The sequence below is a fragment of the Rhinolophus ferrumequinum genome, chromosome 17 (assembly GCF_004115265.2).
Source record: "Rhinolophus ferrumequinum isolate MPI-CBG mRhiFer1 chromosome 17, mRhiFer1_v1.p, whole genome shotgun sequence".
In the NCBI taxonomy this organism is placed as follows: Eukaryota; Metazoa; Chordata; class Mammalia; order Chiroptera; family Rhinolophidae; genus Rhinolophus; species Rhinolophus ferrumequinum.
The window spans coordinates 8756430-8784375 of NC_046300.1; the positions used below are offsets into that span (position 1 = coordinate 8756430).

The window sequence follows — 27946 nt, forward strand, 5'->3', positions numbered from 1 at the left end:
GTCTATTAATAAGTATCGAACTAGATGCTTGAAGAAGCCACTGAATATCCGTGGGTTAACAACATTAATTTAACTTCTTGTTCCTGTAACATCCCAACTAAGTGTTCTTGGTTAGCAGGGAGCTTTTCTTCTTACGGCTCCACTTAGCTCTGTGGTGATGCTTTATCTGCATCAGAATTCTCTGGAGGGCTTGTTAAAATATGGATCTCTGGTTCCATTCCCAGAGTTTCTGATCCTGTAGGTCTGGGGTGGGGCCTGAGCAGATACATCTCTAATAAGTTGCCTGATTTTGCTGCTGCTGCTCTGGAGACCATGCTTGGAAAACCCCTGCTGTGCACGAGTACAGCAGACCACCTCCTCTTGACTAGCTTGGCATGGAAGTGGTGCACCCCACCTTTACTCACCTCCTATTGGTGGCAACTCATGTGAAGCCCTGTAGATGCCAGGCTGAGGAATGTGGTCCCCAGAGCTGGACCCCCCCGCCCCACACACACACACAAACACACTGCATAAGAGAAACAGGAATCTTGGTCGTTTCCCAATCTCAGCCACCACAGCAGATCCAACGACGGCAGCCTTCTGCAGAAATGCCCTGTGAACGCGGGGGGCCTGGCGTTCGCCACGATCTCTTTCAGTGGCACCATCCGGTTGGTGGTCTGCAGAAGAGGAAGAATGCCTTTCCTTTCCTGACTCCCAGACTCCTTGTTCAAGTCTTAGACCCAGCTCAAATGTCACTTTCTCAAAGACGTCTTCCCTGATTCCCTAACTTTATTGTTCTTCTCGTGTGCTTTCTACAGCTTTCCAGATACTCAAATCAATATAAATTGTGCAACTCTCCAACACGCCAAGCTCAGGGGATCAAGGGTGTAGTCAGAGGCTGGGTGACAAGGTGCCATCACTTGTCCAGGGGTATAGGTGTGCTTTCACCGCGCAGGTTCTAGGGGCACTGTCACCCATTTAAGGCACTAGGGGTGCTTTCGTGGTGCTGGCCGCCGTGGAGGCAATCACAGACCCAGGGCTCCGAGGTCATCTTCCAGAAGCAGACAGGAGGTGGGAGCACAGAGAAGCGTTCACCGCTTCAGGGGCGCCGTCACGTGCTCTGCCCGTATTCACGCGCTGGAGGCGCCGTCACGTGCCTGGATCTCCGTCGGGTCACGTGGTAGTGGTGCCTTCGTGCATCCGGGTACTTTCACGTCGCTGCAGCCGCCAGGAGGCACGTCCTGGGCCTCATGGCCGCGCCGCTGTCCCGCCTCAGTGCTGGGCCTGCAGCCTTGAGGTCCTGGGGCCTGCACTGCAGCCTTCTGCTCTTCCTGCTGCTGCTGCCACTGCTGAACTCGGGTGAGGCTGTGTCTCCATCGCGGCTGTTCCCCTGCCTTTTCCCCCCACCCACTTCCTTCCTCTTCCTCACCCCCCAAACCGCATTCCAGGCACAGACACGGACTGGTCCCAGGGGGGTGGCTGTCTGTTCTGGCCATCTGGGACTCTGTGACCCACTCACCTACAGTCACCTCTCCTCTACTACCCCCTCCCAGGGTCTCACCAGGGCTGTTCCAGGGGTACCAACCCCCTGCCCGCTTCGGGCTTCCTCCCGCAGGCACCACCTGCCCTGCAGCCTCCTGGACACCCCTGGCTTTTCTTCTAGCCGGTCAGCCACTTCGTTCTGCTGTCAGCGTGGATATGGTTCCTAGGACCCCAGCCACCCTCTTGCCAGCATCCTTAGGCCTCTGGCACTCTGCCCTCTGCTCCAGGCTCTGATCCTTGCAGGCCGCTGGGGACCCGGCTCAGGCATGCGCTCCGGCCCAGAGAGACTGGTGGGCTCCATCTATTGAGGAATATTCCAAAATGCACCTTCTCAGACCCTCTATTCGAACCCAGTGTGCCTTTCTAGCAGCTGCTTCGTTCACCAGTGGTCACTCAGCACCCTCGGGTGCAGTCTCCCTTAACTCCCTCCAGCCCCCAGGGGCCCCTCCAAACCTGACTACTCAACACTGTCCTCACCTATTTCTTGAGGAACGGGAGACAAGCCTCCTGTTCGAGGTCAGCCTGTTCCCAGGTGTGGACTGCAGGCCCTCCCTGTGTGTGCTCCCTCCGTCACCCTCTCATAGCCCTTTGTCCTCTCCTTGCTGTCTGCTGTGCCGTTGTCCTGTCTCGTGACCCTCACCGCCAGATTTCTCAGGATAAGAGTTTTCACTTCATGCTTCCTTCCAGTTCTTCTTCACGCCTCACTTAATCATGGGCCCGTTCCTGGTACGTCTCTGCCTTACTGTCCCTGACCTTTCTATCACTCTCTCCTTTCACTTTCTCTCGTGCCCCGGCTTCTCCTCTCCCTCAGGGTAACATTGCTCTTCCCTTGTGTCCCTCCCAGCCACCTCGGCTCTGGTCATCCCTGATGTATTGGTGTTCCCTAAGGTGCTGTCTGGGTCTCCTCTTCACGCTCCCTGGGTGAAGTCGCTTGGCCTGGGGCACTGAGCTGCCATTTATGTGATGCGGCCTCACCAAACGACCTCTCTGGCCATGCATCCACCTACTGGACATTCCCCCCGAGTGACCTAGAAGCATCTCAGCTTCCTGGGAACTGAAGTTGAGGCCTTCATCTTCCTACAAACTGTGTTCTCTTACTCTGTTTTCTGACTGAGTGGGTAGAGGCCACTCGTCTCTAAACGCAGACATGGGGTGAGGTGGAGGGAGTCATCCTAGACTCAGCCGTCTTCCTCAGTCCTACCTCCAGCTCGCCACGTGTCTTCTCACTGCCACTTCCTCATTCAAACCTCATGTCTTGCCTGGTTTCTGCAGAGGCTCCAGCGGGCTCTCCCGGCCTTCAGTCTCGTCACCTTCCTATCTATCCTCCATGCTGCCTTCACAATACAAGCCTGACCTTGTCACTCCTCCACTCCTCCCGGAAGGTCTCGCCTAGGCCTTCTCTGCCTGGCTTAGGAGGTCCCTCGTGATTGACCCCTGACTCTACTCCCCTGGCATCATTTCTTGCCATCGCAGGCCTTGCCCTTTATCCTCCGGAGCCTCAGGCGTGCACCATGATGTTTCTTTTGCAAGGAATGTCATTGTCACTTCTCATTTCTGTTTTGCCTTCTCACCCTTAAGACCTGGCACAATAACCTGTCTTCTCGGAGGCCTCTCTGTCCACTACTTCTTCTGGGCTCACCTGCCACCTGTGGTCTTGTCCCTGCATTGATGTCACGTAGGTCATCACGTGGGTTTACTTTTTTCTCCCCTGCTGGACAGCGTGTTGTTCCTCAAGGGCAGCTACAGCGTGTATCTGTCTGACATACCTCTGTCCTCACCAGCTCTGGGTTCCAGGCTGTGGGAGTGGGAGACTAGAAAATATTTGGTGAATGAATGAATGAACTAATTAATGAAAATAAACCTCTTCACTGTTATCCTGTCATGACCTCTTGCTTCATCTCTGTCCCCCTTTTCTCCAGGTTACAAAGAAGACAGCACCAAACCGGGTGAGTAAGGCGAGCCGCTGCTGTAGGAAAGTCTCGGCTCCTGGGAGGGTATGTTCTGAAGAGGGTCACATAGACGGTGTTTCTGGGTGTGTAGGAAGCAGGAATTTAGCGTAAATGTTGGCTGATGTTTTATTTATGCTATCTACATCTCCATTCATTCGTATAGTCGCACAGCTTGATTGTTGGAACTCTGTGCACACTAAGAGTATAAGCTGTGAGCAGGGCGCCTCTGCCGGCTCCAGGCTGGGCTCTTTCTGGAATGGTCTGTGTGAGACTTCTGACACCCAAGTCTGGCGCTTTTCTGCACTCTGAGCAGTGTGGGCATCTGGAATACTCAGCCAGCATTGTAGCCTTTCAGGAACAGGGCCTAGGGACTTACTTGAGACACAAGAAAATACATTTCTTATTCTGCGGCTTCTTCTGTATGTCTCCCTTGTGTTGAGCTTCTGCGTTGATTGTTTTCTGCTACCTCAGTATCTCTCTCTCCCCTCCTGTGATGTCTCTATTGATGCTTTTTTATCTCTGTCACTGTCATTTTCTGCCTGGCTCAGTGCCTTTGGGCAGATTACTGCCCTTCTCTCCCCCTCGGGTCTCCCCTTCTTTGAAATGCGACAAAGCCCTGGAGTTTATAGCCTTGTGCCCATTGCCCCACGGGCATGTTGGTCTCATGCATTCTTATCCTCCTCTATGTGTGCACTGTGTCTCCCTGACACGCTTGTCCCTGAAGCTTGTGGGAAACCCTGGTGGTCGGAGGATTTGGACGTGACCCGCCATTGGCCCTGGGAGGTGAGCCTCCGACTAGAGAATGAGCACGTGTGTGGAGGGGCCCTCATTGACTTCAGCTGGGTGGTGACTGCTGCCCACTGCATCCAAGGGTGAGTGGGGCCCACGTGTCCAGGGCCTGGCGACCCGGGCTGCCATGGGCCCAGCCTCGCCTCCTCATTTCCCCTGTGGAACAAAGTAGAAGTGGGGGAGGCAGGGGGAGTGGAAAGGGATGCCCAGAACAGGGGAGTCATACTCAGGATCTCACAGGGGCCAGGGACTGAGCTAGGGCAGGAGACCAAAAAATGAAGACTGTACCCTACGCAGGACAACAGACAAACCCAGTATAAACGCCCCACCCTGCACACGCCCAAGAACATACATGTAGACCAACACCTACACACCTGCATACACAACACGTAGACCAGGACACCTTGAATCAACTTGAATGATGAAAGGGGAGGCAGTCCTATCTCTGACCCCAAGGGCCGCCAGGCTGGATTAGCAAGAGAGAGTGAGCAGCGCAAATCAGGTAGGATGTCTGCTGGGGGAGAGGGTCCTTGGTCGAGGTTGGAGCGTCATGCTGCTTGGGGTTCTGACATCTACCAGGTGGGGTTCTGTGTCCCCTGTAGCACCAAAGAGTACTCGGTGATTCTCGGCACCTCCAAGCTGAAGCCCATGGACCCCACAAAGGCTGTCTCGATCCCCGTGAGGGACATCATCATGCACCCCAAGTACTGGGGCCGGACTTTCACCATGGGCGATGTCGCCCTCCTCCTGCTTCACACTCCTGTCGTCTTCAGCAAGTACGTGCAGCCCATCTGCCTCCCGGAACCCACCTACAACCTGAAGGTTGGGACGCAGTGCTGGGTGACCGGCTGGGGCCAGGTTAAGCAGCGCTACTCAGGTGAGCAGGATGGGATGGGCGGGTGTGGTAGCACAGAGGGTACAGTCTGTTCTTTTTCTGGGGCCTCGCCTGCTGGACCCCCTCAGGGTGCCTCTCAGGAAGCTCCTGCTGTCACCTCTGCCCGTGGTTCTGGGATGTGTTAGGACTGCCACTCACGTGGGAACCACTGTCATGGTTTACACCTTTGTTCTTGCTGAGGGTACCTCATCCAGGTCTAGCCATGCCTGGGCTGCACGTGATCGTTTGCCTCCCAAAAGCTCAGAGTCAGGGATTCATAAATTCACTCACTCATTTATTCACGTGACAGACTTCAAGCATCTTCCACACGTGGAACCCTTGGCCTTGGGGACACATGCCCTGCCTGCAGGGAGTGTGGGTGGGGTGCAGGCTGACAGGGAAAGAGGCAGAGACCTTGTCAGGTGATCTTGACATCAAACCAGGATCTGGGATGAGTTTTCAGTGGATGATCTGCTTGAACTGCCCGAGGGAGGAGCGAGTATTACTCAGGTGGGAGAGGGCACGGCCAGTGCAGCGGAGGGCGGCAGTTGGTGGTTGGCGTCTCCATTTATGAGCGTTTCTATTGCAGCTTGGATTGTGGTCTGCTTGGTTCAGAAGCAAAAGCTCCCCCAGAGAAAGGGGTCCTGAAACACAGCCTTAGGGGATGAGGGGCTTGCCAGACATGGTCCGCATGGCAGGGGGAGGGCTGAGTGAAGGAGGGGTAGAGGCGTGAAGGGGTGTGGCTGAGTCTGAAGGATGGAGCTGACAAGACAGAGGAAGAGGCCAGGGCGGAGTGGAATGAGGAGTCAGTGCTCACCCCACGGGGCCCCTCCACAGCCAACTCCACACTGACCCCCGAGCTGCAGGAGGCCGAGGTGTTTATCATGGACAACAAGAGGTGTGACCGGATTTACCGCAAGAAGTCCCTCATCCCCCGCATGGCCCCCCTTGTCCTGGGGGACATGATCTGTGCCACCAACTATGGAGAAAACTTGTGTTATGTGAGTTTCGGGAAGGTTCTGGCAGCTCCCCTTCTGTTGGGAACGGCTCCCAGGTTTGGGAGGCAGTTCCCTGGGGAGGGGTTTGCTTGGCTTCCCTCCTTGTCTCCAACACCAGGCAGTACCTTGCTACCATCTTTCTTCTCCCGTGACTTTGATTTTGCCTGATATTCTGGGGCAGGGTCCCCAACTGAGGACCTGAAGGAGGACCTTAGGTAGTGAGATCCTCAGCAGTGAAAGACTCTTCTAACTGGAACTCAGAGGGTGGGCATTCTGGGTCCCAGCTGGACCCGGAGCCTCCGTTACTCCTCTCTCTTTGCCTAGGGGGATTCTGGGGGTCCATTGGCTTGTGAAGTCGAGGACAGATGGATTCTGGCTGGGGTGTTGTCCTGGGAAAAGGCCTGTGCCAAAGTACAGAATCCAGGCGTGTACACCCGTGTCACCAAATACAGCAATTGGATCAAGCAGCAAATGAGCAATGGGGCTCTGTCAGGCCCCTGCTTCTCCCCCTGGCTGCTACTCCTGTCCTGGCTGCTGCAGCCCCAGGTGGGCGCCTGATCTCCCCTCTTTTTCCTGCTTTGCCTCTGCTGAATGGGGCCCCATCAAGGTTAGACCAAGGTCATGTGTCCATATTCCACAAGAGTTAGGGTGGGGACAGGGTGGTGCCTGGGAGACTGGGTCCTGCTTTGGCATCCCAGTGGGGAGGAATGTGGTGGATGATTGGCCTTGGGTGTCCAGGAGAAGGGAAGTGTGGCCTAGAAGGGCTCTGGAATAGCAGAATAGCAGGGATTAAATTTGTGCAAATGTGAGCTGGCTCTGTTCTCTTTTCTCGGTGGCTGTGGGGGTTGGGGCTAGGTGGGAGGGCAGGGTCTCCTGGAATAAATTCTGCCAGATGGTTCCCCAGAGTGGGGGCTGATGGTTTTTGCTATATTACTAGTGCTGGGGCATAAGGAAAGGGCCTGGGCTTGAGGCCTCAGTTTCCTCATCTGTAAAGTGGGTGTGTTGTAGGGAGCAATTGAAACACTCCCTATAGGCGAACAGAAGGAAGGACCCACATACAGTGCTCCAAAATCAGCTTTCATTTTTTTAATGGCATTTAAAAATATCAATTACAAAAGTATTACATGTTCACTTCTACCTTTTTTCTTTAACTGTTTTTTTAAAAAAAATTATAAGTGATACCTGAATACATCGTGATTTATGAAAAAAATTCAGAAATACATGTAAAGACCCCCCCTTACCCAACCCCACTACCAGTGCTGCTCCCTTCCCCAGAAGGAATCATCATTAGCACCCTTAAATAAAACACACTTATGAATTTAAATAAATGGGATCACCTAAGAATATTATTAATGACCTACATTTAAACAAATTATGTGCCTTGAAAACCTTTGTATGTCGGTACCTAGAGCGATGGATCATCTAACATTCCTGCTTGTGTTCTGTGAGGGATGTTATTTAACCAGCACCAGTGTCTAGGTGGTTTCTGACTTGTTGGCATTGGGGCGGTGGGGCCATGAACACACTCCTGTGTGCGCGGGGTGGGGGTGGGGAGGACACCCTCCAAGGCATTTCCACAGCTGTCTTCCTGGGGGCGGGCTGAGGGCAGGACAGTGAAAGGAGACAGTCTTTTGTCCATTCCACTGATATTTACTGGGAGTCTTCTGTGCAGGTAGTGTTTTGGGCCCTGGTGACCCACTAGTGAGCTATTAAGCTAACGATATGGTTTTTCTTATTTAATTTATTCACATGTGAAATACATCACCAGATCGCAATAGATTTCTTAGGCGAATCCTGTAACACACTGTGGATTCAAAGTTCTTGGCATTTTGTTTAGAATTTTTGTCCCAACGTTGGAGTAGCTTACAATTTTCCTATTTTTCTCCACTTGAACCTTTGTTCAAGTTTGGTGTCATTGTTATGCTAGCCTCTTAAAACATGTTGAGACACTTTCTAGTACCTTCCTGTGCCCTAGGGCGATGCATGTAACACCAGCATTATCTGTTCCTTAGGTTTGGTAGACTGCGCATAAAACTCGTGGGCCTGATGCCTGTTTTAGGGAACCAATCTTTGGCTATTTGAAAAATATCGTTTATAGTTATTGGCCTAGTTGGGTTTCCCCACCTCTTTTTGCGTTAAAGTTTTAGTGTAGAAAAATCACTTAATTTAGCTTAGATGTTAAATTTCAAACTGATGTATAATATGTGAACCTATGGCTCTTTATTATTTCTAGTATTACTTATATGTGAACGCTCTCTCTTTTCTTAATTATTAAAGATCAGAATCGCCAAAGTTTGGTCTATTTCATAGGTGGTTTCAAAAAACCATCTGGTGTACCTTTCTTGGTTAGCTTTAAGGAATCCATCCTTCCCTCAAATTACCCCAGGTCCTGCTCAGCGGCCCCTACCCTCTGCCATGCTGCTCGTGTGCTTTAGAAGGAAGCGGTCACACTCGTAGCTCCTAGGAGGGGTGGCTCACAGGCACGACCAGTTAGCATGGTCCAGTGCCCCAGCCACCTGACCTCAGGTGGGTCATCACAGTCACCATAAGGCATGGTTAGAGGACAGACAGGCACACTGTCTCTGTGCATGTGGATGAGGAAGCAGAAGGATGTGTGCTGTTGGCAACCATTTTTCAACAATGGCTGTTGGCAACCATTTTCCAATTCAGGATGAGGCTGCCACCACTGAAGAGAGGAGGTAGGAATTTTAAACCTGTTTGAATGGAAGTTTCTCTTACTTTGGAACTCCTGAATGGTACAAACTAACTTGGTTTTATTCATCAAATCTGCTCATTTTTATTTTATTTCATTAAAGCTCATTTAGCTTTAGTAATTCCAACGGTCTACTTTTAGGGCATTTACTGTTCTTTTTCTAACTTCTTGGTTATGCTTAGTTCTTCATTATAGACTTCTTTAGTTTTCACTTAATTCCGTAAAATTTCCTCTAAGTCTCACTTTGGCCATATTTCATAGGGTTTGATACGTACTGACCTCATTGTCTTTCATTTCTATGTTTTTAATTTCACACTATATTTCTTATTTAACCTGAGTCATATAAAAGGGTGTTATTTAATTTCCTGATGGATAATTTTTGGGGGAGAGATAGAGGCTTCTCCTTTTTCTCTATTAAAAATTATATCACAGTATGAGCTTAATTATTTCTGCATTTTGGAATTGATCGAGGTTTTATTTGTGCCTCATGGTTGGTCAGTGTTAGTGAACGTTTCACGTGTGTTTGAAATGAAAGTGGTGTGTGTTTTAAAACAAAGAGTTCTAGCTATGAACTGGTTGGATAAAGTTTGTTGATTGTGTTATTCAGATATTTTATGTTTATATATAATTCGCTGATTTCTGAGAGATTTGCCAGGGGAATGAAGACTTTTCCTATTTTTTCTTTAAGTTCTGATAATTCTTGCTTTACATTTAAAAGCTGTGTTGTTAGGAGTGCAAGGTTCATGCCTACTTTACCATCTTGGTGGGGAATATCTAGCAATATAAAATATGCCTTTTGTCCTATTTAATATTTGTGTTTTCAAAGATCTGGATCATAGAGTTTATTCATAATTCTGCTGTTCTAATTGATTAGGGTATACTTTTATGTCCTGTTCACGTTTCCTACAGATTTTCCTTGGGTGTATTTTGTACCTTTTATAGTTTCTTGATTTTAGCATTTAATTCATTTACCTTCATTTTTCTTCTTCAATAATAAGTACCTTTAAGGTTATGGATTTGCCTTGAACACACCCAGTAAGATTTTTTTATATTCCTTATTTTAATTATTAGTATTTTCTAAATAGTTCATAACATGTTTTTTTCCTCAAAATAAGTTAACAAAGTTTATTTAAAATTTTTCAAATAATTTGTTTTGTCTGCTCTTGTTATTAAATCCTTGTTTCATTGCATCGTGGTAAAAAATGGGGCCCAAACTCGTTCAGCTTTTAGGGAAGTTATTGTGGTTTTCTTAGAAGTCTAGTGTGCGGTCGGTTTTTGTAGGTATTCCATTCCGCGTGTATTGCTGGCTGGTTTTGCTTTATATGTTTGGTGGTATGTGATGGATGAGCAGGGCTTTGTGATGTGACATAGTCATTGTAATTTTTATCTTTTTTCAACATCAAATAACTTTTCTTTTTCTGTTTCAGCTTTTGTCCTGAATCACATTTTTAGAGATCACCATTGCCTGTTCTATTTTTGCTTGCATATACTTAATATTTTTTGTCCATCTTTTTACTTTTAACTGCTTCACGTCATTTTGTTTTAGGTGGATCTCTTAATAAGTAGCCTGTGAGTGGATTTGTTTTCCTACCCAATATAAGAATCTTTGACTCTTAAGAGTGGAGTTGTTTTGTATTCACATTGGTGGTGACAATGGGTATGTGGTTTTAGTCAATTTTCCTTTGTTTTATTATTGCTTGTTTCCCCAGAGTATTATTTTCCACAAAGACAGCAGAGTATAGGGGTTTTCTCCTCGGGATTTTCTTTGTGCTCTCTCTCTCTCTCTCTCTGCACACCCTCTCTTCCCAGAGGAAATCTGATCATAAGGATAATCCTTTCCTTGATTTTCTACCATGTAACCCGAAAAATAGTTTGTTTTGCCTGTTTTGAGTTTCATGCACTGTAACCTTTTTGTGCCTGGCTTCTTTCACGGGACACTGTGTTGACGAGAGTCACCAAGCCACCGTGTGCCCATTGTCACAGCTGTTGAGGATTCTGTGCATCCATCCTGCCCTTGGTGGCAGTGGCGTAGCTTCCGGGCGGGGCTCTACCCAACAACGCTGCCCGTCTTTCCTGCTGCATACGAGTATGTGCGTGACCGGTCCTAGGGCACGCCACCAGGAGTGGAGCTGCAGGCTGTGGGGTGGGCGCTTTTTCTGCTTTTCTAACTGACTCCGAAGTTCTCCACGGGTATTGGCCCCAGTCCACCTCCCCCGCAGAGTGAGAACAACCTCTTTACCTCGTGTGTCCTTGCTCACACTGGTGACAGGGTAGAGCAGGGGTCAGCTGTCCTCGTGGACAGTGTGAGGAGCGTGGCATCCTTGGGGAGAGTCTCAGTGGAATGGTGGGGAGGGGTCCCAAGATGTCATTTGTTCTGCGTGAAAACCCAGGCCTACAAGCTGCTTCCTCTCAGGAAGCCACCTTCCCAGGCCTGAAACACCTGGACCCTCTCTACCTACAAGCTGTTGTCTTGAAGATGCAGAACCGGCGGGGAAGAAAGGAAATCTCCAGCTCCAGCCCAATCACCCACAGCAGGAACTGGCCGGCCCCTTCTCTGTGCCTCAGTACCCACACTTCCAGGGGGGCCATCAGAAGGGCTTCATAAAGCAGCGTGGACTGGGCACTAGAGGTGCCTTATAGGCCAGGCACCAGGAATTGTCACAAGCCAGATACCTGGTGCTGTCACAGGCTAGGGCTTGGGCATACAGGGACACCACCAAGGCCCATGCTGAGCCCAGGAGGCACTGTCCCGGGCCAGGCAGCAGGTGCTGTCACAGGCTCAGGGCGAGGCACCAGGGGCACCGTTCTAGGGCGGTGCCCGGCAGCAGCATCACATCTGGCCTTGGTGGGGCCTTGCCGCGATCACTGTCTCCTTCTCAGCATCCTGACGCTGCCCAGCTGGGTGAGCCCCCACCCCTGGGGCAGCACTCCCTGCTACCCTGAGTAAACAAACCATGAGTTCTGGAATGCTAGCACGTTGGAGACGCCCTGCCCCCACATTCCGTTCTGAGGGTCAGTGAGGGCTGGGTACCTGTTCGCCATGGCGTGTGGATCAGGAGCTCTTCAGGACCTCACATCTCCATTTTCTTCTGCCAGACTTGGGGAGCCACTCTATGTCAAAGGTGTGGCTTTGGGGACATGGGAGAAGGGCAGGAGGGCTCTGTTTGCCTGGGTGTCTATGTCAGCTGTCCTCACGTCTGACAGGCACGTCCTCACCAGACTGCATGGTGTGCCAAGCCTGGGACCCAGACAGTCCCAAGACCACTTGAGTTTGCAGGGTGACATGGACACGAAGGAAGAGCCTTATTAAAAACTGGGGGATAAGCTAACATCCGTGGGACGGGTGAGCTTGTTTGGGAGACACCATCTAGGAGAACCGGGCCTTGTGATGACAACGTGACGTGTGAGTGACTGCTCAGCCTACATAAGGCACTTTTCAGACGGCTTTATGTCCCCATTTCATAATAGAAAACCAAGGCCCAGAGAACTTAAGTGGCTGTGGAGCCAGGATTCAATATCAGTTTTTAGAAGACTCTTAGGAGGTGAAAAGTTTGGGGCCCCATGAGACAGAAGATCTCTGAGCTCCCACCCTAACTGACCACATGTAATCTTGTGGTGGCAACCCTGGTTCAGTCACCTGCCAGCTGCCTATTCTGCTGTTTGGCAGAAAACACACTGGCACAGTATCTGTGAGTAGGGACGTGTCCCCCAACTCAGGGACTTTGTCTTTTTTCCTCACTGTGTGACTTGTCTTCCTGGACTCGTACGTTGTTGAATGAGTAAGTGAGAGAGTGAATGAATGCTCTGCTGCTTTGCCCTGCCCTTGGCATCTGTGATGTTTTGGGGTGGTGAGGATGACAACTGCTTCACATAGCTACCTGCTGTGCCTTTGATCATGTGGGCATGAGGGGCTGTGACCTTATAGGGACAGGTCATGAACCAAGACCTGTTTTCCTGTCACCATGTGTGAGTGTGGGCGGTGACTTCAGAGTACATCTTGTAAGTGAGTGCTGTGACTCTGGGACTCCAAGAAGGGGTTAGAGGTAGTCTGCAGTGAAATCTGTTTGAGCCACAGTGTCCCCTGTATATGGGATGGTGACACTGCCTATGGCAAGGTTGATCTGCAACACCTTATGTCCCCAAATAATCCATCATGGCTCCCCCCAGATTCAGCTGCTGTACTTGGAGCTGGCGTGTGGTGCTAGCCCTTCCAGGCTGAATCCTGCAAATCCTGTGTGAGGTTTTGGGGAGGAAGGTTGGAGTCGACGTTGTCCTTGATATGAGTTCTGAGCAGTGCTGTTCTCGGAGACTGGGGAACCCGCTGATGGTGTGGAGCTCAGAGGTGAAGCCCACTCCTGCCCCCTACAACTGGCACTTCTTTTAAGTGGTGACATGCATTTTGCAGGACCCCAGCTCTGCGGGGCCTCAGCTCTGTGAGAAAGGAAAGGGCAAACCTCTGGGAGTCCTCTCTTTCTTCCCAAAATGGAATAGTCTGGATTGCGGCGGGCTGTAATGTGAAACAAAGGAGCCGCATGCCCACCAGAGTATATGAGAAGGGCCAGAGATGAGGCTCTGCCTTGGGGGAGAAAGAAAACAGGACAGCAAGCCGTGGGACAGGGACCTGGGTGAGAATGGAGCAGTGAGAGGGCCAGGCAAGACCCAGCTCCGTGGAGATGTAGGGGCTGCACAGGCTCCCCTGAATCCCAGTGGGAGGTCCTTGGTGGAGGGTAAACATGTCCTGCAAGGGAACCGGCCATCTATACCTGATAGGACCAGGAGCCCTGGGACATGGGAGAATGATCCCAAACATCAGTGGCTTGTGGCCCTCTGAGGGATTGCTCTGAAGCAGGGCTCAGCAAATATTTCTGCTAAAGTGTGTGGGTCACCACAGGTGATTAGCCTTCTCCATTTATTGTTGTACCCACCCCCTCCACTGCCACCATGGACCCCTGCCCCCCACGACAAGGACAAGGCTTGGTTATTGTTGCTGAGTCCTGGACGCTCTGCTTCCCATTGCATGCTGAGCGACTAGGGGAAACAGACTTCCTGGAACCATGCCAGCTTGTGACAGTATAAGCACACGTCCAGCTTTGCCTCTGTGAGGAGGTCCATGACCACAAGGAACAGCTTGTTGGTCAGCCCAAACTTGACAGCGGGCTATTTCATTTGTCTTTAGTCTTGGTCCCCAAGCTTTGCTGTAGAGTTTCTCCCTTTCCTGTTCTCAGTGATGTTCCAGCCAAGATGGTCCAGTTCAAAAATCTCAATTTCATAACAGTTCAGTGCAGCCCCATCTCCTCTCACTCCTGCTCTGGGGGCCAGTGAGGGGCCAGAGGGAAGTGACAAGCATCTCTGCTCACTTGCTTGTATGGTCACAGAGAGCACGCCTCCAGGGGTGGTGGTCTGTGAAGGCAGGCCCTGGAATTGTACAGTGTGACATCACTGTCCAGTGCTTTCTGGCTACACTGACAAGCAACCCGGCTCCCCGTCCCCATCACTTACCCCTTGACTGACAGCTTAACCCCTCTGATGATTGTCTCTTCTCTTCCACTCCCCCAATCACCTGCTGTGTAAACCAGGGACAGGCATGAATCCTGGGGTGATGGCTGGTAAAAAGCCCTGGAAGGATTGTCTGGTCCCCATTGTTGGAGGGCTTTCTTTATAATGTGGGGCACCTGCTGTCAGTGGGCCTTTGGTTGCCATTTTTGGGCAGTGGGAAAAGCCTCTTTCCACATGTGCGTGTGGCAGTGGCTGCTTGTGGTGGCTGGGAGGTGGGTCCCTCTGCCTCCATGGTCTGCTGGATACGGGCGGGCCTGAGGGCTGCCTGTGCTTCCTGAGAGTCTGCAGGGGCTGGCATCTCTACCTCTCTACCTTTTTCCTCAGAGTCATTGTTCCAGGGCTGTGGTCAGACCAGCGTCTCCTGTAAGGTGGTGAAGGGGCGGCTGGTGGAGGTTGGCAAGTGGCCCTGGCAGGTGAGCCTCCTGTTCCTAGGTGTGTACATCTGCAGTGGCTCCCTTGTGCACCACCAGTGGATCCTCACGGCCGCACACTGCTTACAGAGGTCAGTCAGGGTGGCCAGCCGGCCCCAGAGGCTTTGCTTTCTGGCCTGGGGGACCCTGGTGAAGCTGGGGTTGTGGGAGTAGGGGCCTGGCTGGGTGGTTCTGTGCTCAGCCCATGTTTCTCCAACCACGTTTGGCCTCATTGCTGACAATCTGCCTCCTACCCATGGCCCTGCAGATCCATGGACCCCAAGGATTACGTCGTGATGGTGGGTGTCCAACACCTCCCGGAAAATGGTACTCGGCTCCCGCTTGCTCGCATCATAATTCACGAGAATTTCAGCAACCTCATATCTAATGACATCGCCCTCCTGAAGCTCAGGGACCCCGTGTTCTGGTCCCCCCTCATCCAGCCTGTCTGCCTACCCACCGCCAAAGTCAAGCTACCTATTGGAACCATGTGCTGGGTGGTCGGATGGGGAAATACCAAAAGTCCAGGTGAGTGGAGGCAGGCAGTTTCCAAGATGCCTGCCTCTTCAGGACCCGCTCCGTCACGGGCTCATTCATTCATTCACTTGTTCACTCCATCACCAAACATCTCCTGAGCACATTCTTCTGACCTTTGTGGGTAGGAAGATATATACAGTGCTCCAGTGTAAAAGATACACATGGCCTGCGTGGACCTCAGTTCCCAAAGTTAAGTCCAGTGCCAAACCCTCACCTGGCAGCATGGCAGGAAATTAATCCTTGAATAGGAATGAGGTTTCCTGTCAGCAGGTGGCAAAGGGCCATGTCTAGAACGAGCATTGGGCAGCCCTCATATATGTTTGTTACCTTGTGGCACCAATAGTTTCTGCAGATCTGCCCTCTGTTGGTGTCACTCTGGGATTCTAGAATCTAGGAGCCTTTGTGGGATCCTGCCTTCCAGGGGGTGGCACACTCTGGACTCTAGGGTCTTGCCACCTTGCCAGGTAGCCATGGAGCAGTGCTCAACCCTTCACCCTCATGGAACCTGAATTATTGGGGGTAATCTCTCCTTGTCTTCATCCAGTGCCTGGGTGTCGTTCTGAGCCCCCCTGGGAGACTTTTGCTTATTTTTTTTAATGAGCTTGAACTTTTTCAAAAGTGAGGCTGTGGGCTGGGCCTTTATAAATCACCACCCCAGGAAATGGTTCTGCCCCCCACATTAGGGGATGTGGATAACCCCAAGGTGGAGTTGTGCCAAATTGTTGGAGGGATGGTGAGGCAGGATCTCTCTCTCTCTCTAGTGACCTCAAAGACCCCCTACAGTCTTCAGGAAGTGGCTGTGAAGATCGTAAACAAAGGGGTCTGCAATCAACAGTACCAGTTCCTGTACTTGAAGGGACAGAAGAAGTTCATCGGGAATGACATCCTGTGTGCCAACTCAGAATGGGGCATAGACACTTGTCAGGTACGGAGTGTATGGTCCAGGGTAGGGAGGGGGCTTTGAGGGATCAGGCCTTCCTTTTTACATGGCACTGGGAGATCTTATAAAAAGCTCTTCTCCATGCGCTTCAGCTTCCCACTCTGTAAAATAGGGGTGAAAATAATCTTTGCTCTTGTCCCCGTGGTGGTCGTAATGGCAGTACTTCCCAGGCCATTGGAACACGTCTGAACATCAATCAGGTACATGCCTGGGTCTGGGCTGGGTGTTAGCAGAACCTGTTTTGCACTAATGGCATCATTCTGTAAGCATACCTCTGCCTCTTGCATCTTCTATTCAACGTTCTTTTTGAGATTTATCCATAGTAATACACGTAGCTCTACTTCATTAATTAGCTCTATCTGCAATATTCTCTTTTGTGAATATGCCACCGTTGATCCATTCTACACTGAGGTAGTTTCCAATTTTTTCATATCACAAACTCTGCCCCTCCGAATATTCTTACACACATCTTCCTAATCGACATATTCCAGAATTTCTCGCCAGGATTCTGCAAGGAACTGGTGGGTCATAGGCTCTGTATACCTTCATCTTTAATAGTCATTGCCAAATTGTTCTCCAAAGTGATTGTATTAAGCTATATTCTTATAGCAGTGTTTAAGAATTCCATTGCTCCATATTCTTGCCAACTTTTGGTATCATCGGACTGAAATGTTTTCCATTCTGATGGATGAGAAATAGAGAAATAGTGTCCCATTGTGGTTGCAATATGTGGCCCTAATTACTTGTGCGTTTGTGCATCCTTTCATATGTTTATTCACCATTCATGATTCTTCTATGAATCACTTATCTGGATATTTTGCACATTTTTCTATTGTTCACCTTTTTATTATATTTTTATATTTTAGATATTGATTCTACGTTCATTGTGTATACTGCAAATACCTTCTCCCTGTTTTTGATTTACCTTTTCATTTTGCTTATACTGTCCTTTGCTGAACAGCAATTTAGATTTTATATTAGTCTAACATATATCCATGTTTTTCCTTTCTGGTTTATGCTTGTTATATCTTTAAGAAATCCTTCCTTTCCCCAAGGTCATAAAGACATTTTCCTATTTTTTTTTCTTGAAAGGTTGGAAATTTTGGTTTCTACATTTAGGTCTTGGATCCACATGCATTCATTTTGTGAATGGCGTTAAGATAGTGGTCTCTTTCTATTTATTTCCCTGTATGGACTACCAGTTGTCCCAATGCCATTCATTGAAAAAAAAACATTTCCCGTACTGACTGTCACCACTTCTGTCATAAATCAAATTTCTATATACACATAGACTAACTTCATGAGTTGGGACACCTAGAGAATTTATTTTTGGTCTGTTTTTCTTTTCTAATACGAGTATTTAAGGCTACAAATTTCCCTCTAAATATTGCTCTAGGTTAATGCCACATATTTTGATATGTAGTGTTTTTGTTGTCATCCAGTTCTAAATATCATATATAATTTCCATTTTTATTTCAGTTTGAGCCATGACTTATTTAGAAGTGTTTTTTAAATTTCCAAATGCATTTTCGCTTGTTTGTTTTTGTGACTGATTTTCAACTCAGTTGCCCTCTAGTCACAGAGTGAGTTCTACAGTGATACCAGTTATATGGAATGTGTTGAGACTTGTTTGGTGGCCTGGTATGTTGTTACATTTTTCAATGTTTATTATTTTCTATTTCTATTAATTTTTCTTCTGCTTCCTTTGGGCTTGATTTGGTTTTCTTCTTCTGTCTTCTTGAGCAAAAAGGTTTATTCTTTCTAGTTTTGTGTTTGATATATTTAAAGCTATGCAGTCATCTTTCAGTTAAGCTTCAGATTTATCTCTTAAATTGTGTACTGTTGTGATTTCATTATCACTACCTTATTTTAAAATATTATGTTTTGTGATTTGGAAGAAAATCCAAAAAAAAAAAGCGATACATAAATGCAAAAATTAGAAAATGGGACTTTCCTGTAATCAAACTACCTAGACATTTCCACTCTAAGTTGTTTAATTTATATTCCTACATTTTTGTGCACATCAAAAATTTTAATAAATGTTGACAAATTAGCCTCCTCAAGATTTGACCCTTTTATATTAATACTAAAAATATGTGAGGGCCCTTTTCCCCACATCATCACCAGCATTAGGCATTCTTTTTATTTTAACTTTTGTCTTTTTGGTAGACTAGGACTTTTATTTTTGCTTTAACTTCATGAAATTGAGCAGTTTTGTAAATTGCTTGTGTAACAGGATAGTAAACAGGAAATTTCAAGTAAGGCATCAAGATACACTATGTATCAGGATTCAGAGAAGGCTGTGTGACTGAGATTCCTCTACATGTGTGTGCCAGGGATTCAGGAGGGTAGAGTATGAGGTGATTTGTGAGGAGGATTTTTTGGAGAGAGCTGCCTATCCCACACTTCAAGTCTCCTGGGAGGGGTGTCAACAGGATCACTCAGAGTGTGACATTTACCCCTGAAACCAGGGGGAGAGTTAGCTGTAAGTCTCCCCCAGGGTCCGGAGACCAAGGGCCTGTGAGGGAAGCTGATTCTCCTGTCTCCTCGTTCTCCTGTTTTAACCTTTGCAGATTCAGAAGACAGGCCAGCAAGATGGAGTAGGAGGAGCGGGAGCTGAAGGGAGGGAAGGGGAGAAAACAGACTCGGCTTCCTCCTCCCAGAAGCCCTAGCTAGCAGTAGGGGGATGTTTTTACTGTAAATCAAGTCTAGCATTGTGATTATTGCATGGAAATGGAAATTCCAATTTCTGAACTGAGATGTTGTTGTGACAGTATAATCATAGTGATTATGATTCCATTCATCACAGTGAACAAAATGTTCTGGTTTTGCCCAAGTTTTTAACTAAGGGTGAGGGAAAAAATCGCACCTTTTAAATAAATTTTAAAGGGAGACCAAATAAAGATGCTTGCTATGTTCAGTGTACCATGTATACTTTCCCCTGTTCTTTGCCCATGTTTTTCAATTAAACTACATTTGTTTTTGTTGATTTGTAATAACTCTGGGTTATTATTTGCTGTAGTAAGTAATGGTAAAGGAACATCATGTCTTTTTCAACTAATTCAAGAGGTTAATAAATAAACACACACACACACATATATACATATGGAGAGAGACTATAGTAAAACATTATAGTAACAAGTGTGTGTGTGTGTGTGCGTGTGTGTGTGTGTGTGTATTTGGTGTTGATTTTTTCCCATAGAGTTATTTAAAATTTTGATGTGTTCACATTTGTCATTTCCCTTGATGATTGTAGTTTTTGAGCTGTGCTTAGAAATATCTTTCCCACCCTAAGATTATTGTTTACTCATCTGTGTTCTTAATTCTTTAAATATTTAAATTTCGATTCATCTGGAAAGTTGAGAGAGGGAATCAGTTTTATTTTTGTCCAAATGTTTATCTCCAGATGTAGCCAGTGATGTAAAAAAAAATTTCATTGAATACTTATTTTTCTGGCAATGAATTAGAAATGCCCTCTTTATGATATTCTACATTCCCATCTTATTTTGGTCTCTTTCTGCCCGTTGCAGTCTCATTCCTATGCCACCACCACCCTTTTTAAATTATTGTATCTTTATAATTCTTTTTGTATGTGGTAAGGCAAGTCCTCCTCCTTTATTCTTCTTTTAAAGAATTGACGTCCTGCCACGTTCATTCTAATTGAACAATCTTAATATCATGTCAAAAAGAAAATCATGTGGGAATTTTGGTGGAACTTAATAGATTAACTTAGGGAAAACACTTTTTTATTTTGCTCTATTTCTTTATGTCCCTCAAGCAGGAGTTTACAGCTTTCTCTACAGAGTTGCTGCATGCTGCCTCTTAAGTTTATTCCTAGGTGTTTTATATTATATTTTTACTGTGAATAGTATGTTTTCTTTCATTATATTTTCTGTTTGTATTATATATTGATTTTTGTGTGTGTATTTACTTTGTAATAAGAAACCTTCCTGGATCTAGTTGATTCTCTTTAATTTTGTAGGTCCAAAATTGATGTCTGTCATCTGCAAACAAGGAAAAATGTGCCTCACTTTTTTTTTTTTTCCTATTGCAGCGTCAAAAACTATATTCTAGAACAAATTCTCTGTCTTCTAGGAGACACGGTGCCATTTTGTTTTAAGTGCTTCTCTTGTAAATAGTATAACGCTGGATGCTATTTTTTTCCAACACATCAGGGAAACTTTCCTTTAATCCATTTACCAAGAAGAATGTTCTTTTTGTTCCCCCAACTTACGATTTGGTTTAATTTTTTTTTTTTCCAGTCCACTTTTCTCCTGTAGTGGTTTAGAAGTTGTTATATTTCAATGTCATTCTGCTACTGGTTACCTTATATTTTCCATATCTAAACTTTTAAATTTAATATTAAATATTTAATATTTAAATATTTCCATATTTAAACTTGAATTAACACCTAGAGTTAATGTCTCTAGATTCCTCTTTAGCAGGATGAGGACCTTCCTTTGTTCTTACTTTCTTCATGTCCACACCCCAGACTCATTCTCTTGTAGAAAACACTTGGGCTTTCAGCTTACTGAACTCCCTTATTATTAATGGATCTTAGAGTTTTGGGCTATCTAGGCGTACACTCCTATGAGCTGCAGTTAGCAATGATTTCGCCTTTTTCTCCCCCACCCTGTGATTTTTACTTTTTTCATTATTTTGGGTACCTCTCAGCAAAACAGCCTAGAATTGTAGCTATGCTTTTTCTTGTTGCCAACCTTCATGGAAGTGTTTCTCACACTTCATCAGGAAGTGTGGTGCTATTTGCCATCTCATCTGTTAGGGCGAGAGCCATGCCTTTCTGTTTTTCTCGGGCATTTTATTTCAGGAGCGAGGGCCCTGCTTCATACAATGAGTTTTCTGCAGCTACCAAGATGACCCTCTGCTCTAACTCAATGTACGTGGCCAGTTTCTACAAGAGATTCTCTCGTCCGTCAACATGCATGCCAGGGTCATCCCTCCCTGGTCATGGTGTACTTTTGTTTGATTTATCTTTTGGATTCAGATTTATAATATCTTTTTATTTTTTAGCTTTTATTTATTTAAGTGTGTTTTTTCAGGACCCATCAGCTCCAAGTCAAGTAGTTGTTTCAATCTAGTTGTGGAGGGCGTAGCTCACAGTGGCCCATGTGGGGATCGAACCGGCAACCTTGTTGTTAAGAGCACCGCGTTCTAACCAACTGAGCTTACGGCCACCCCTATAATATCTTTTTTTAAGAACATATTTAATTTACTTATTCATCCAGCCGACACCATGTGCTGGGCACTGGGCCATGCACAGGTAACGTTGACGCACAGCCCTGGAAGGAGCAGTCCTGTGCGCCCCAATCTGCACCGTTTTTGTGTTTTGTCTTGTTTTCTTCTTTCCGTGAGGCTGGGCTCCATGTTAAGGTGTGTTGAGGAAGGCACCCCCTTTGTCAAGTTACAGAATAGTCTTGACTATGCTTCACAAATGTACTGTGTCCTGGAACATTTGAAATTACATAAATTACCTACTTCGTGAACTCTGGATAGAAGTTGCCTATAAAACCACATCGGCCTATTTTCCTTTGAGGGGTAGTTCTTGGGCAATATTTTAAGTTGCCCATGGTTGTTGGACTACGGGATTTGCATTTCCTTAGAAATTACTCATTTCATCCAGAATTTAAATCCATACAGAAGTTATAAACATTCTCAGGTTCTGAGAAAGTATATTCTTCCTAGAGGTGGGTCTAGCCTCTTTTCACCTCACAGCATGAAATATTTGCCTTTTCCTTCTCTTTCTGTTTTTCTTGTTAGGACTTTCAAGGTGCTTATCTACTTTGTTGGTGTTGTTTAAGAACAAGCTATTGACTTCATTTCTCAAACCTATGATTTTCCTGCTTTCTAATGCATGAATTATCCCTTTTTTGTCTTTATTAATTCCTTTCCAAGTGTCTTGAGCTGAATGTGCAGTGATAAAGAATTGATAATAATGAATAATGTATTTTCATTCTCTCCTGCTTGATAGTAAAAGTATTTTTCGACCAGTACTCTTCTTTTTTTTGTTTTTTTTTTCCAAAGAATTTTTCTAAGAGTTTATTTGAGCCAAACTGCCGACATATGCTGAGGAGCAAGATCTCAAATGCTCCCTAGTAAAACTCAGGCCCACATCCCACGGTCTTCACAATGTGCTGTGTTCTTACCTTTCTACATTTGAATTGTGGATTTTAATTCTGTTTTTACTTTAATATTTTTGAAAGTTAATTTCTTTTCATTTGGTGAGGTGATTCATATTTTGTTATTGGGTTCTGGTTTTACTTCACAATGTTGAGAGAACGTCCTTCCCTCCCTCCCTCCTTTTCTCTCCTCCTCCCGCCCTCTCTCCCATCTTCTCTTCCTCCCTCCTTCCTTCCCCCACTCCTTCCCTCTTTCTCTCCCTCCTTGCCCCCTTCTTCCCCCAACTCCCTCCCTCCTTCCCTCCCTCCCTCCCTCCCTCCCTCCCTCCCTCCCTCCCTCCCTCCCTCCTTCCCTCCCTCCCTCTCAGTTCTCTTTTCTCTGGGCTCCCAGAGTCCAGTTACCTGCATCTGTCAGGTAAGGATCCTCACACTATCCTCTCCAGCTTGATTATCGCTGCCTTGATTTTTTCCCCTCGTTTTCCATTTTCTCTCCCTGCAAAAGGCTCCTACTCAAATCTGTTTAATATATGTCTTTAAAGATGTCTGTAGCTTTGAAAAGTACATAGTGTTGCTATTAATATATGTGTATTTTAATTTGCATAAATGTTATTGTGCTGCGTAGCCCCTCCTGTATTTGTTTGTTGAGGAGTCTCAGTGTGTTAGAGGATACATGTTACGTGGTGCTATTCTTTCAAGTCATTGCCCCCACATGCCTCATGTCAAGCCTTCTTTCCTCCCCCAAACATCGTTTTGAGCTGAGTCCATAATTTTTGGTCACTTTCAGTTATTAAATGCTCTGTCTTATTGTAAATCTCAGTTAAAATATTGGTTTGATTTAAACCTTAACGAGCCTTACCCCATCTCCCTCCTCTAGTCCTCCTAGGGGATGGGGTCCCTGGCTCCCCAAACTATGAGGGAGCTGGCAACTGGGTAATCTAGAATCTCTCTCAACTCTCTTTCTCTACTTGTTAATTTTAAGCATGTCCTTAGATATGCTGAATATTGACCTCCGGTTGGTTTTGAACAAAGCAAATGCCCTCTCTTAATTTATCATCTGTCTTCAGGGAGATTCGTTGTCCTTCACCGAACAGATAGTCTTAATTGTGATGTAATTAAGCCAAACACATTTCCCCTCTTCAGGTTTGTGGGGTTTGAGTCTTATTTTAAAACATATACTTCATCCCAAGCCATAAAATCATGGCCCTACATGTTTTTAATTAGCTTTATCTTTTTAACTTTTCACGTTTTAGGGTTTTAATTCCTTAGGAGCTTTGTTATGGTAGGATCCAACTTCATTTTTCTCCATCATTTCCATACCATCTGCAACAGAGACCTCCTTTCTCACAGACATGACACTTTCTGGAGCACGTGCAAGTCTCCTCACGTGCAGGCGTCACGTTGGCTCTCCATTACACCATTGGTCTATTTTTCTGTTTCTATGCCAGTACCACAGTTTCTTAATTATAGCTTTGAAATGGATCTAACTCTCTGGTAGGTCAAATCTGTCCCCAGCCTGACTCTCTAATTTGCTCTTTTTTCTCAGACCTGTTATAGAATTCGTGGACTATTATCCTTCAGTATCAATTTTAGAATCAGATTGTCAAGGTCCCGAAAAACTCCTCCTGGCATTTTATTAGGAGTTGCTTGAACTTTAGAGATTAATGTAAGGAGAACTGACATTGAATAGAGACAAAAGAATATTTATAAAATATGTCTGAAGAAGAAAGAATAATACAAGCAACACTTAATCCCCCGCCCCAAGCTGACAAATTAGTGCATTACCAGGAGCTTCAAAGCTTCTGTGTGATAATCCCGAATCTCGGCAACGTGAAACCTCTGATTCTGCTCTAGGTATTTTTTCTGCCAGCTGATATTTGCTCATGGTTCCTCATTGTGTCTGAGTGCAGGACAATGTTCTAAGGGTGAGGACCTGTTCTTTGGAATGTTCTCTGTGGGAATTCTCTGAAGCATGGCTTGAAAAGTGGGTTCCTTTAGACAGACTCTGTGTTTGCGGCTACCAGATAACTGGGCATGTGACCAACCCAGGACCACTTTAAACAACATCTGTGGCTTGGGTTTTTTGAACCACCCAGACTGTATGGTTTAAGTTGCAAGTTCACGTGAGGGCGGGTGTTCCCAGTCAGTCCTCACTTGGAGGGTGTGGTCCTGTTTTCGGAGGTATCGCTTCTTGCTGGAGGTTTCCTCTTAGGGCCCCCCTTCTTGGGCAACATTGGGTTTCGCCATTTGTCTCCCATGAACAAGGCTGGGAAAACCGAAGCTTAATGGCACTGAGTTTGGCAAATGACCTTGGGCCAAAAGCCATCTTTGGGGCTTTGCCAACAACACTCTGGGTTTCAGCCCTCACTTGAGTTTTGGACTCTGGGAGCCTTTATTTTCTTGCCAGCTCATCCATACATTTAAAATGATAATTTTAAAAAATCTCACATATTTAGTTGTCTTCAGCAAGGTAGGGCAGGGTAGCAAGTCTTCCATACTGTAGGAAGCCACATGTTGAGAACTGATATTTTTACATTGTTTGAAGTTGAGTCACCTAAGAACAGTGGTATATTTGTACATTTAACTAGGTCTTTTATCAGTTTAGGTATAGTTTTATTTTTTCCTTCAGTGTCTGATGCACGCTTCATTAGGTCATATCCTGGAAATCTTGCTTTGCATTACCTTTTAAAAAACCTGTATCTATATCCATATCCATATCCATAGCTATATACAGAGAACTGTTTTTCTAATTTATAAAAATTTTCAACGATACAGAAGAGTATAAAGAAAGTTTTTAAAAAATAATAAACCTCCCATCAGCAGAAATAACAGCTGTTACCTTGTGATCTTTGATGTCGCAAACATTATTCTTATACATGCATCTGCTTTGCACAGAAAGAATAGAGGTGGTTTGCATTTCAAGTAGCTCACTCTGCAAACAGGATTGTAGGAAATGAAGAGGTCAAGAGCAACTCTTTGGAGGCCTGCCAGGATTTAAGGGGAGGGCAGATGAGGGGGCCAGGGAGTTATGGTCAGAAAGTTAGCAGGAGAGTGAAGAGAGAGGCCAGTGTGGCCTGGAGTTTGGGCCCTGGTGCAGCGCTTCTGTGTCCCAGAGCAGGCCATAGCCAGGCCCCCTTGTCAGGGACAGCAGAGCCTTACACAGCTCATGCTAAGCATATGGCCCACGAAGGGGCGAGTTCATCCAGGGCCCACAGTGCAGCCCTCCTGCTGCCTCCCTTATGCCTCCCTTCCTCCCCTCCACAGGATAACTCCGGCAGCTCCATGGTCTGCCAAGTGAACAAGACTTGGATGCAGATGGGGGTGGTGAGCTGGAATTTTAGCTGCAAAAAGCATCGCTTCCCGGGCATCTACACCAGCACCTCCTACTTCACCCACTGGATCAGGAAGCAGATCGCCGATGTGAAGTTCATCAGTAGGGCCCACCTCACCTTCCTGAACCCGGTCTTACTCACTGGCTACATTCTGCTGGTCTCCTTGGGCCCCCTGTGGCTCCTGTGAATGGTGTTTCCAGGGCGGTCCCTCTCAGAGGCAGCTTCTTCCTCCCCTCTGTCCGCCTTCAGGAGAAGTGAAGACTGGAGGAGCGCAGGACATTAGGGCAGAGCGCCCTTGGGCAGGGCCCCAGAGCCACTGTGTTTTCAGTTGTTCAATGAAGATGCTCTTGAACTTTACACCATTGGTCATCATCTTTCTTGTTGACTTTGGCAGGAACCCTTCACAGCCTGCCCCGCCCCCAAGAGGGCTGGCTGTCCTCTCAGGGGAGCCTTCCCTGATAGTCCTACTTGCGCTGTGTGCGTCGCGTTCCCCTCTCTGAACTGCAGTTTCCTCCTCTGCCAAATACGGAGCTGGACTCTGTGACCCCAGCCCCTGCTCAGTCACCACCACAGCACTCCAGCAATCCCCAGGTCCCCGTGGTACTCACCTGGATTTCTGACCAAGTTTCCTTCAGGCCTTCCTGTGAGGGTTGGCCTCTTCCGAAGACACTCCCAATAACCAGACCTCTGTGAACCCTGTTCCAGAGCCTGTGGACCTCCCCCAAACCCTGCTGTCCCCTTCAGGATCTACAGAACCTGCCCAGTTCCTCCTCTGTCCCTGGCAGGAGAGTGTGGTGATGGAGGGTCGGGGGAGGCCAAGGCATAGTGCTTGCTTGGATGAACGGTGTGAATTGCACCCTGAGCCCCGGAGCTGCCTTCAGTGGCCTCCATCAGACGCTGGAATGCGAGGACAGGTTGGCCCAAGCTAGCCAGGCTGAGCGGGCAGAGTCCTACCACATGTGTGGAGGAAGTCTCAGACCTGGTGGGCCTCAGGTTTATAGTAGCCAGATAGCCCTGCCCTAGAAAGGTGGTGGGTGTGATTTGCTGTCTTCTCAGAGTCTGGAGCACTGGAAGGCCAGCCTGAGTGTCTCTCCCAAGGCAGCAGGCCCTGGCAAAAGTTAGAATGTCCTGGTTTGAGTTCACTTTGACCTTATCTTTTATTAGGTTGGAGTTTTCCAACAGTTTTGAACCAAAGCTTCTTATAGGCTTTCCCTACACTATTTAAATGCATTATTTATCTATGCCACAGAGCCATCAAAATGTTCCCCGTATTCCAACATACAGAGTGGCCTTCTGCTCTGAGAAGGGCTTGATGGTTACCATCACTCTTTCTCTGTAAGTAGAAACCTCACCACGCCATCTTTCCTAAGCAGGTGGATCTGTAAGGGAAGTGCATTTGCTGAATTTAACACCACTTAAAATTATGCAATCTTCAAAAATCTCTCTTGAAAACTTTTCAGGCTGCTTAATTTCAGTGTCCTGGTCAAAGCCCCACTATAGTTACCAGGCTGGAGAGAAGAAGGAACCACTTGGAAATCATGGATGCCAGCTTCAGGGGTTGGTCCATCTCACCAAGGGAGGGATGAAGCCGTGAAACCAGCCCAGGGCAGTGTGCTGCAGGAGCACGGAGGTACAACCATTGGCGAGGTGACTTAGGGGCTCCAGGAAACTGCTTGGCCAAACAGAGTGAGGAAACCAGGGGAACAGAGGCGTAGCCACAAACAGGACAGGTATGAGGGAGGCCTGTCATCCCTCCCTCTGCAGTTAGGGGCATCCTCCTGGGACACCAGGAGCACCATCGCTAGTGGCCGCTGGGGGGCGCCACGCAGGCCGGAACCAGGGGCGCCGGCACCCACCACCGCACACCAGAAGCCGTTTCGCCAATGGGGGGCGCCGTCAGGAGAGGAGCTCCGCGGTGCAGTCGCTGCTACCCCAGCATGGAGCCCTGGTGCAGGACACCTGCCCCTTCCCTCCACCGGACTGTTCTGCTGCTGCTGCTGCTGCTGTGGCTGCTGCTGAAACCCGTGGGTGAGCCCTCCCCCAACCCCCCTCCGCCGCCGGACCTTGCTGTCCACCTCTGATCCACCTCTGACCGTCTCTGCGTCCTTCCACAGGTTGCGCAGACGAAGCCCCGGGGGCAGTGTTCTCGGCTGCTCCTGCTGACCCTGGCGCCCCCTGTGCGCCTAGTGCCAC

At 47.3% G+C, this 27946-nt stretch overlaps 1 protein-coding gene across 1 annotated transcript; it reads left to right on the forward strand.

Moving 5' to 3' along the window:
* The first annotated feature begins 1229 nt into the window (after positions 1-1229).
* On the forward strand, positions 1230-27077 carry LOC117037125 (serine protease 46-like). Its single transcript, XM_033132851.1, has 8 exons — positions 1230-1338; positions 3441-3467; positions 4195-4342; positions 4862-5136; positions 14725-14902; positions 15079-15338; positions 16109-16272; positions 25686-27077. Exons 1-8 carry the CDS (start codon positions 1230-1232, stop codon positions 25938-25940), a joined length of 1416 nt encoding a protein of 471 aa, XP_032988742.1. The 3' UTR covers positions 25941-27077.
* Positions 27078-27946: the final 869 nt, after the last annotated feature.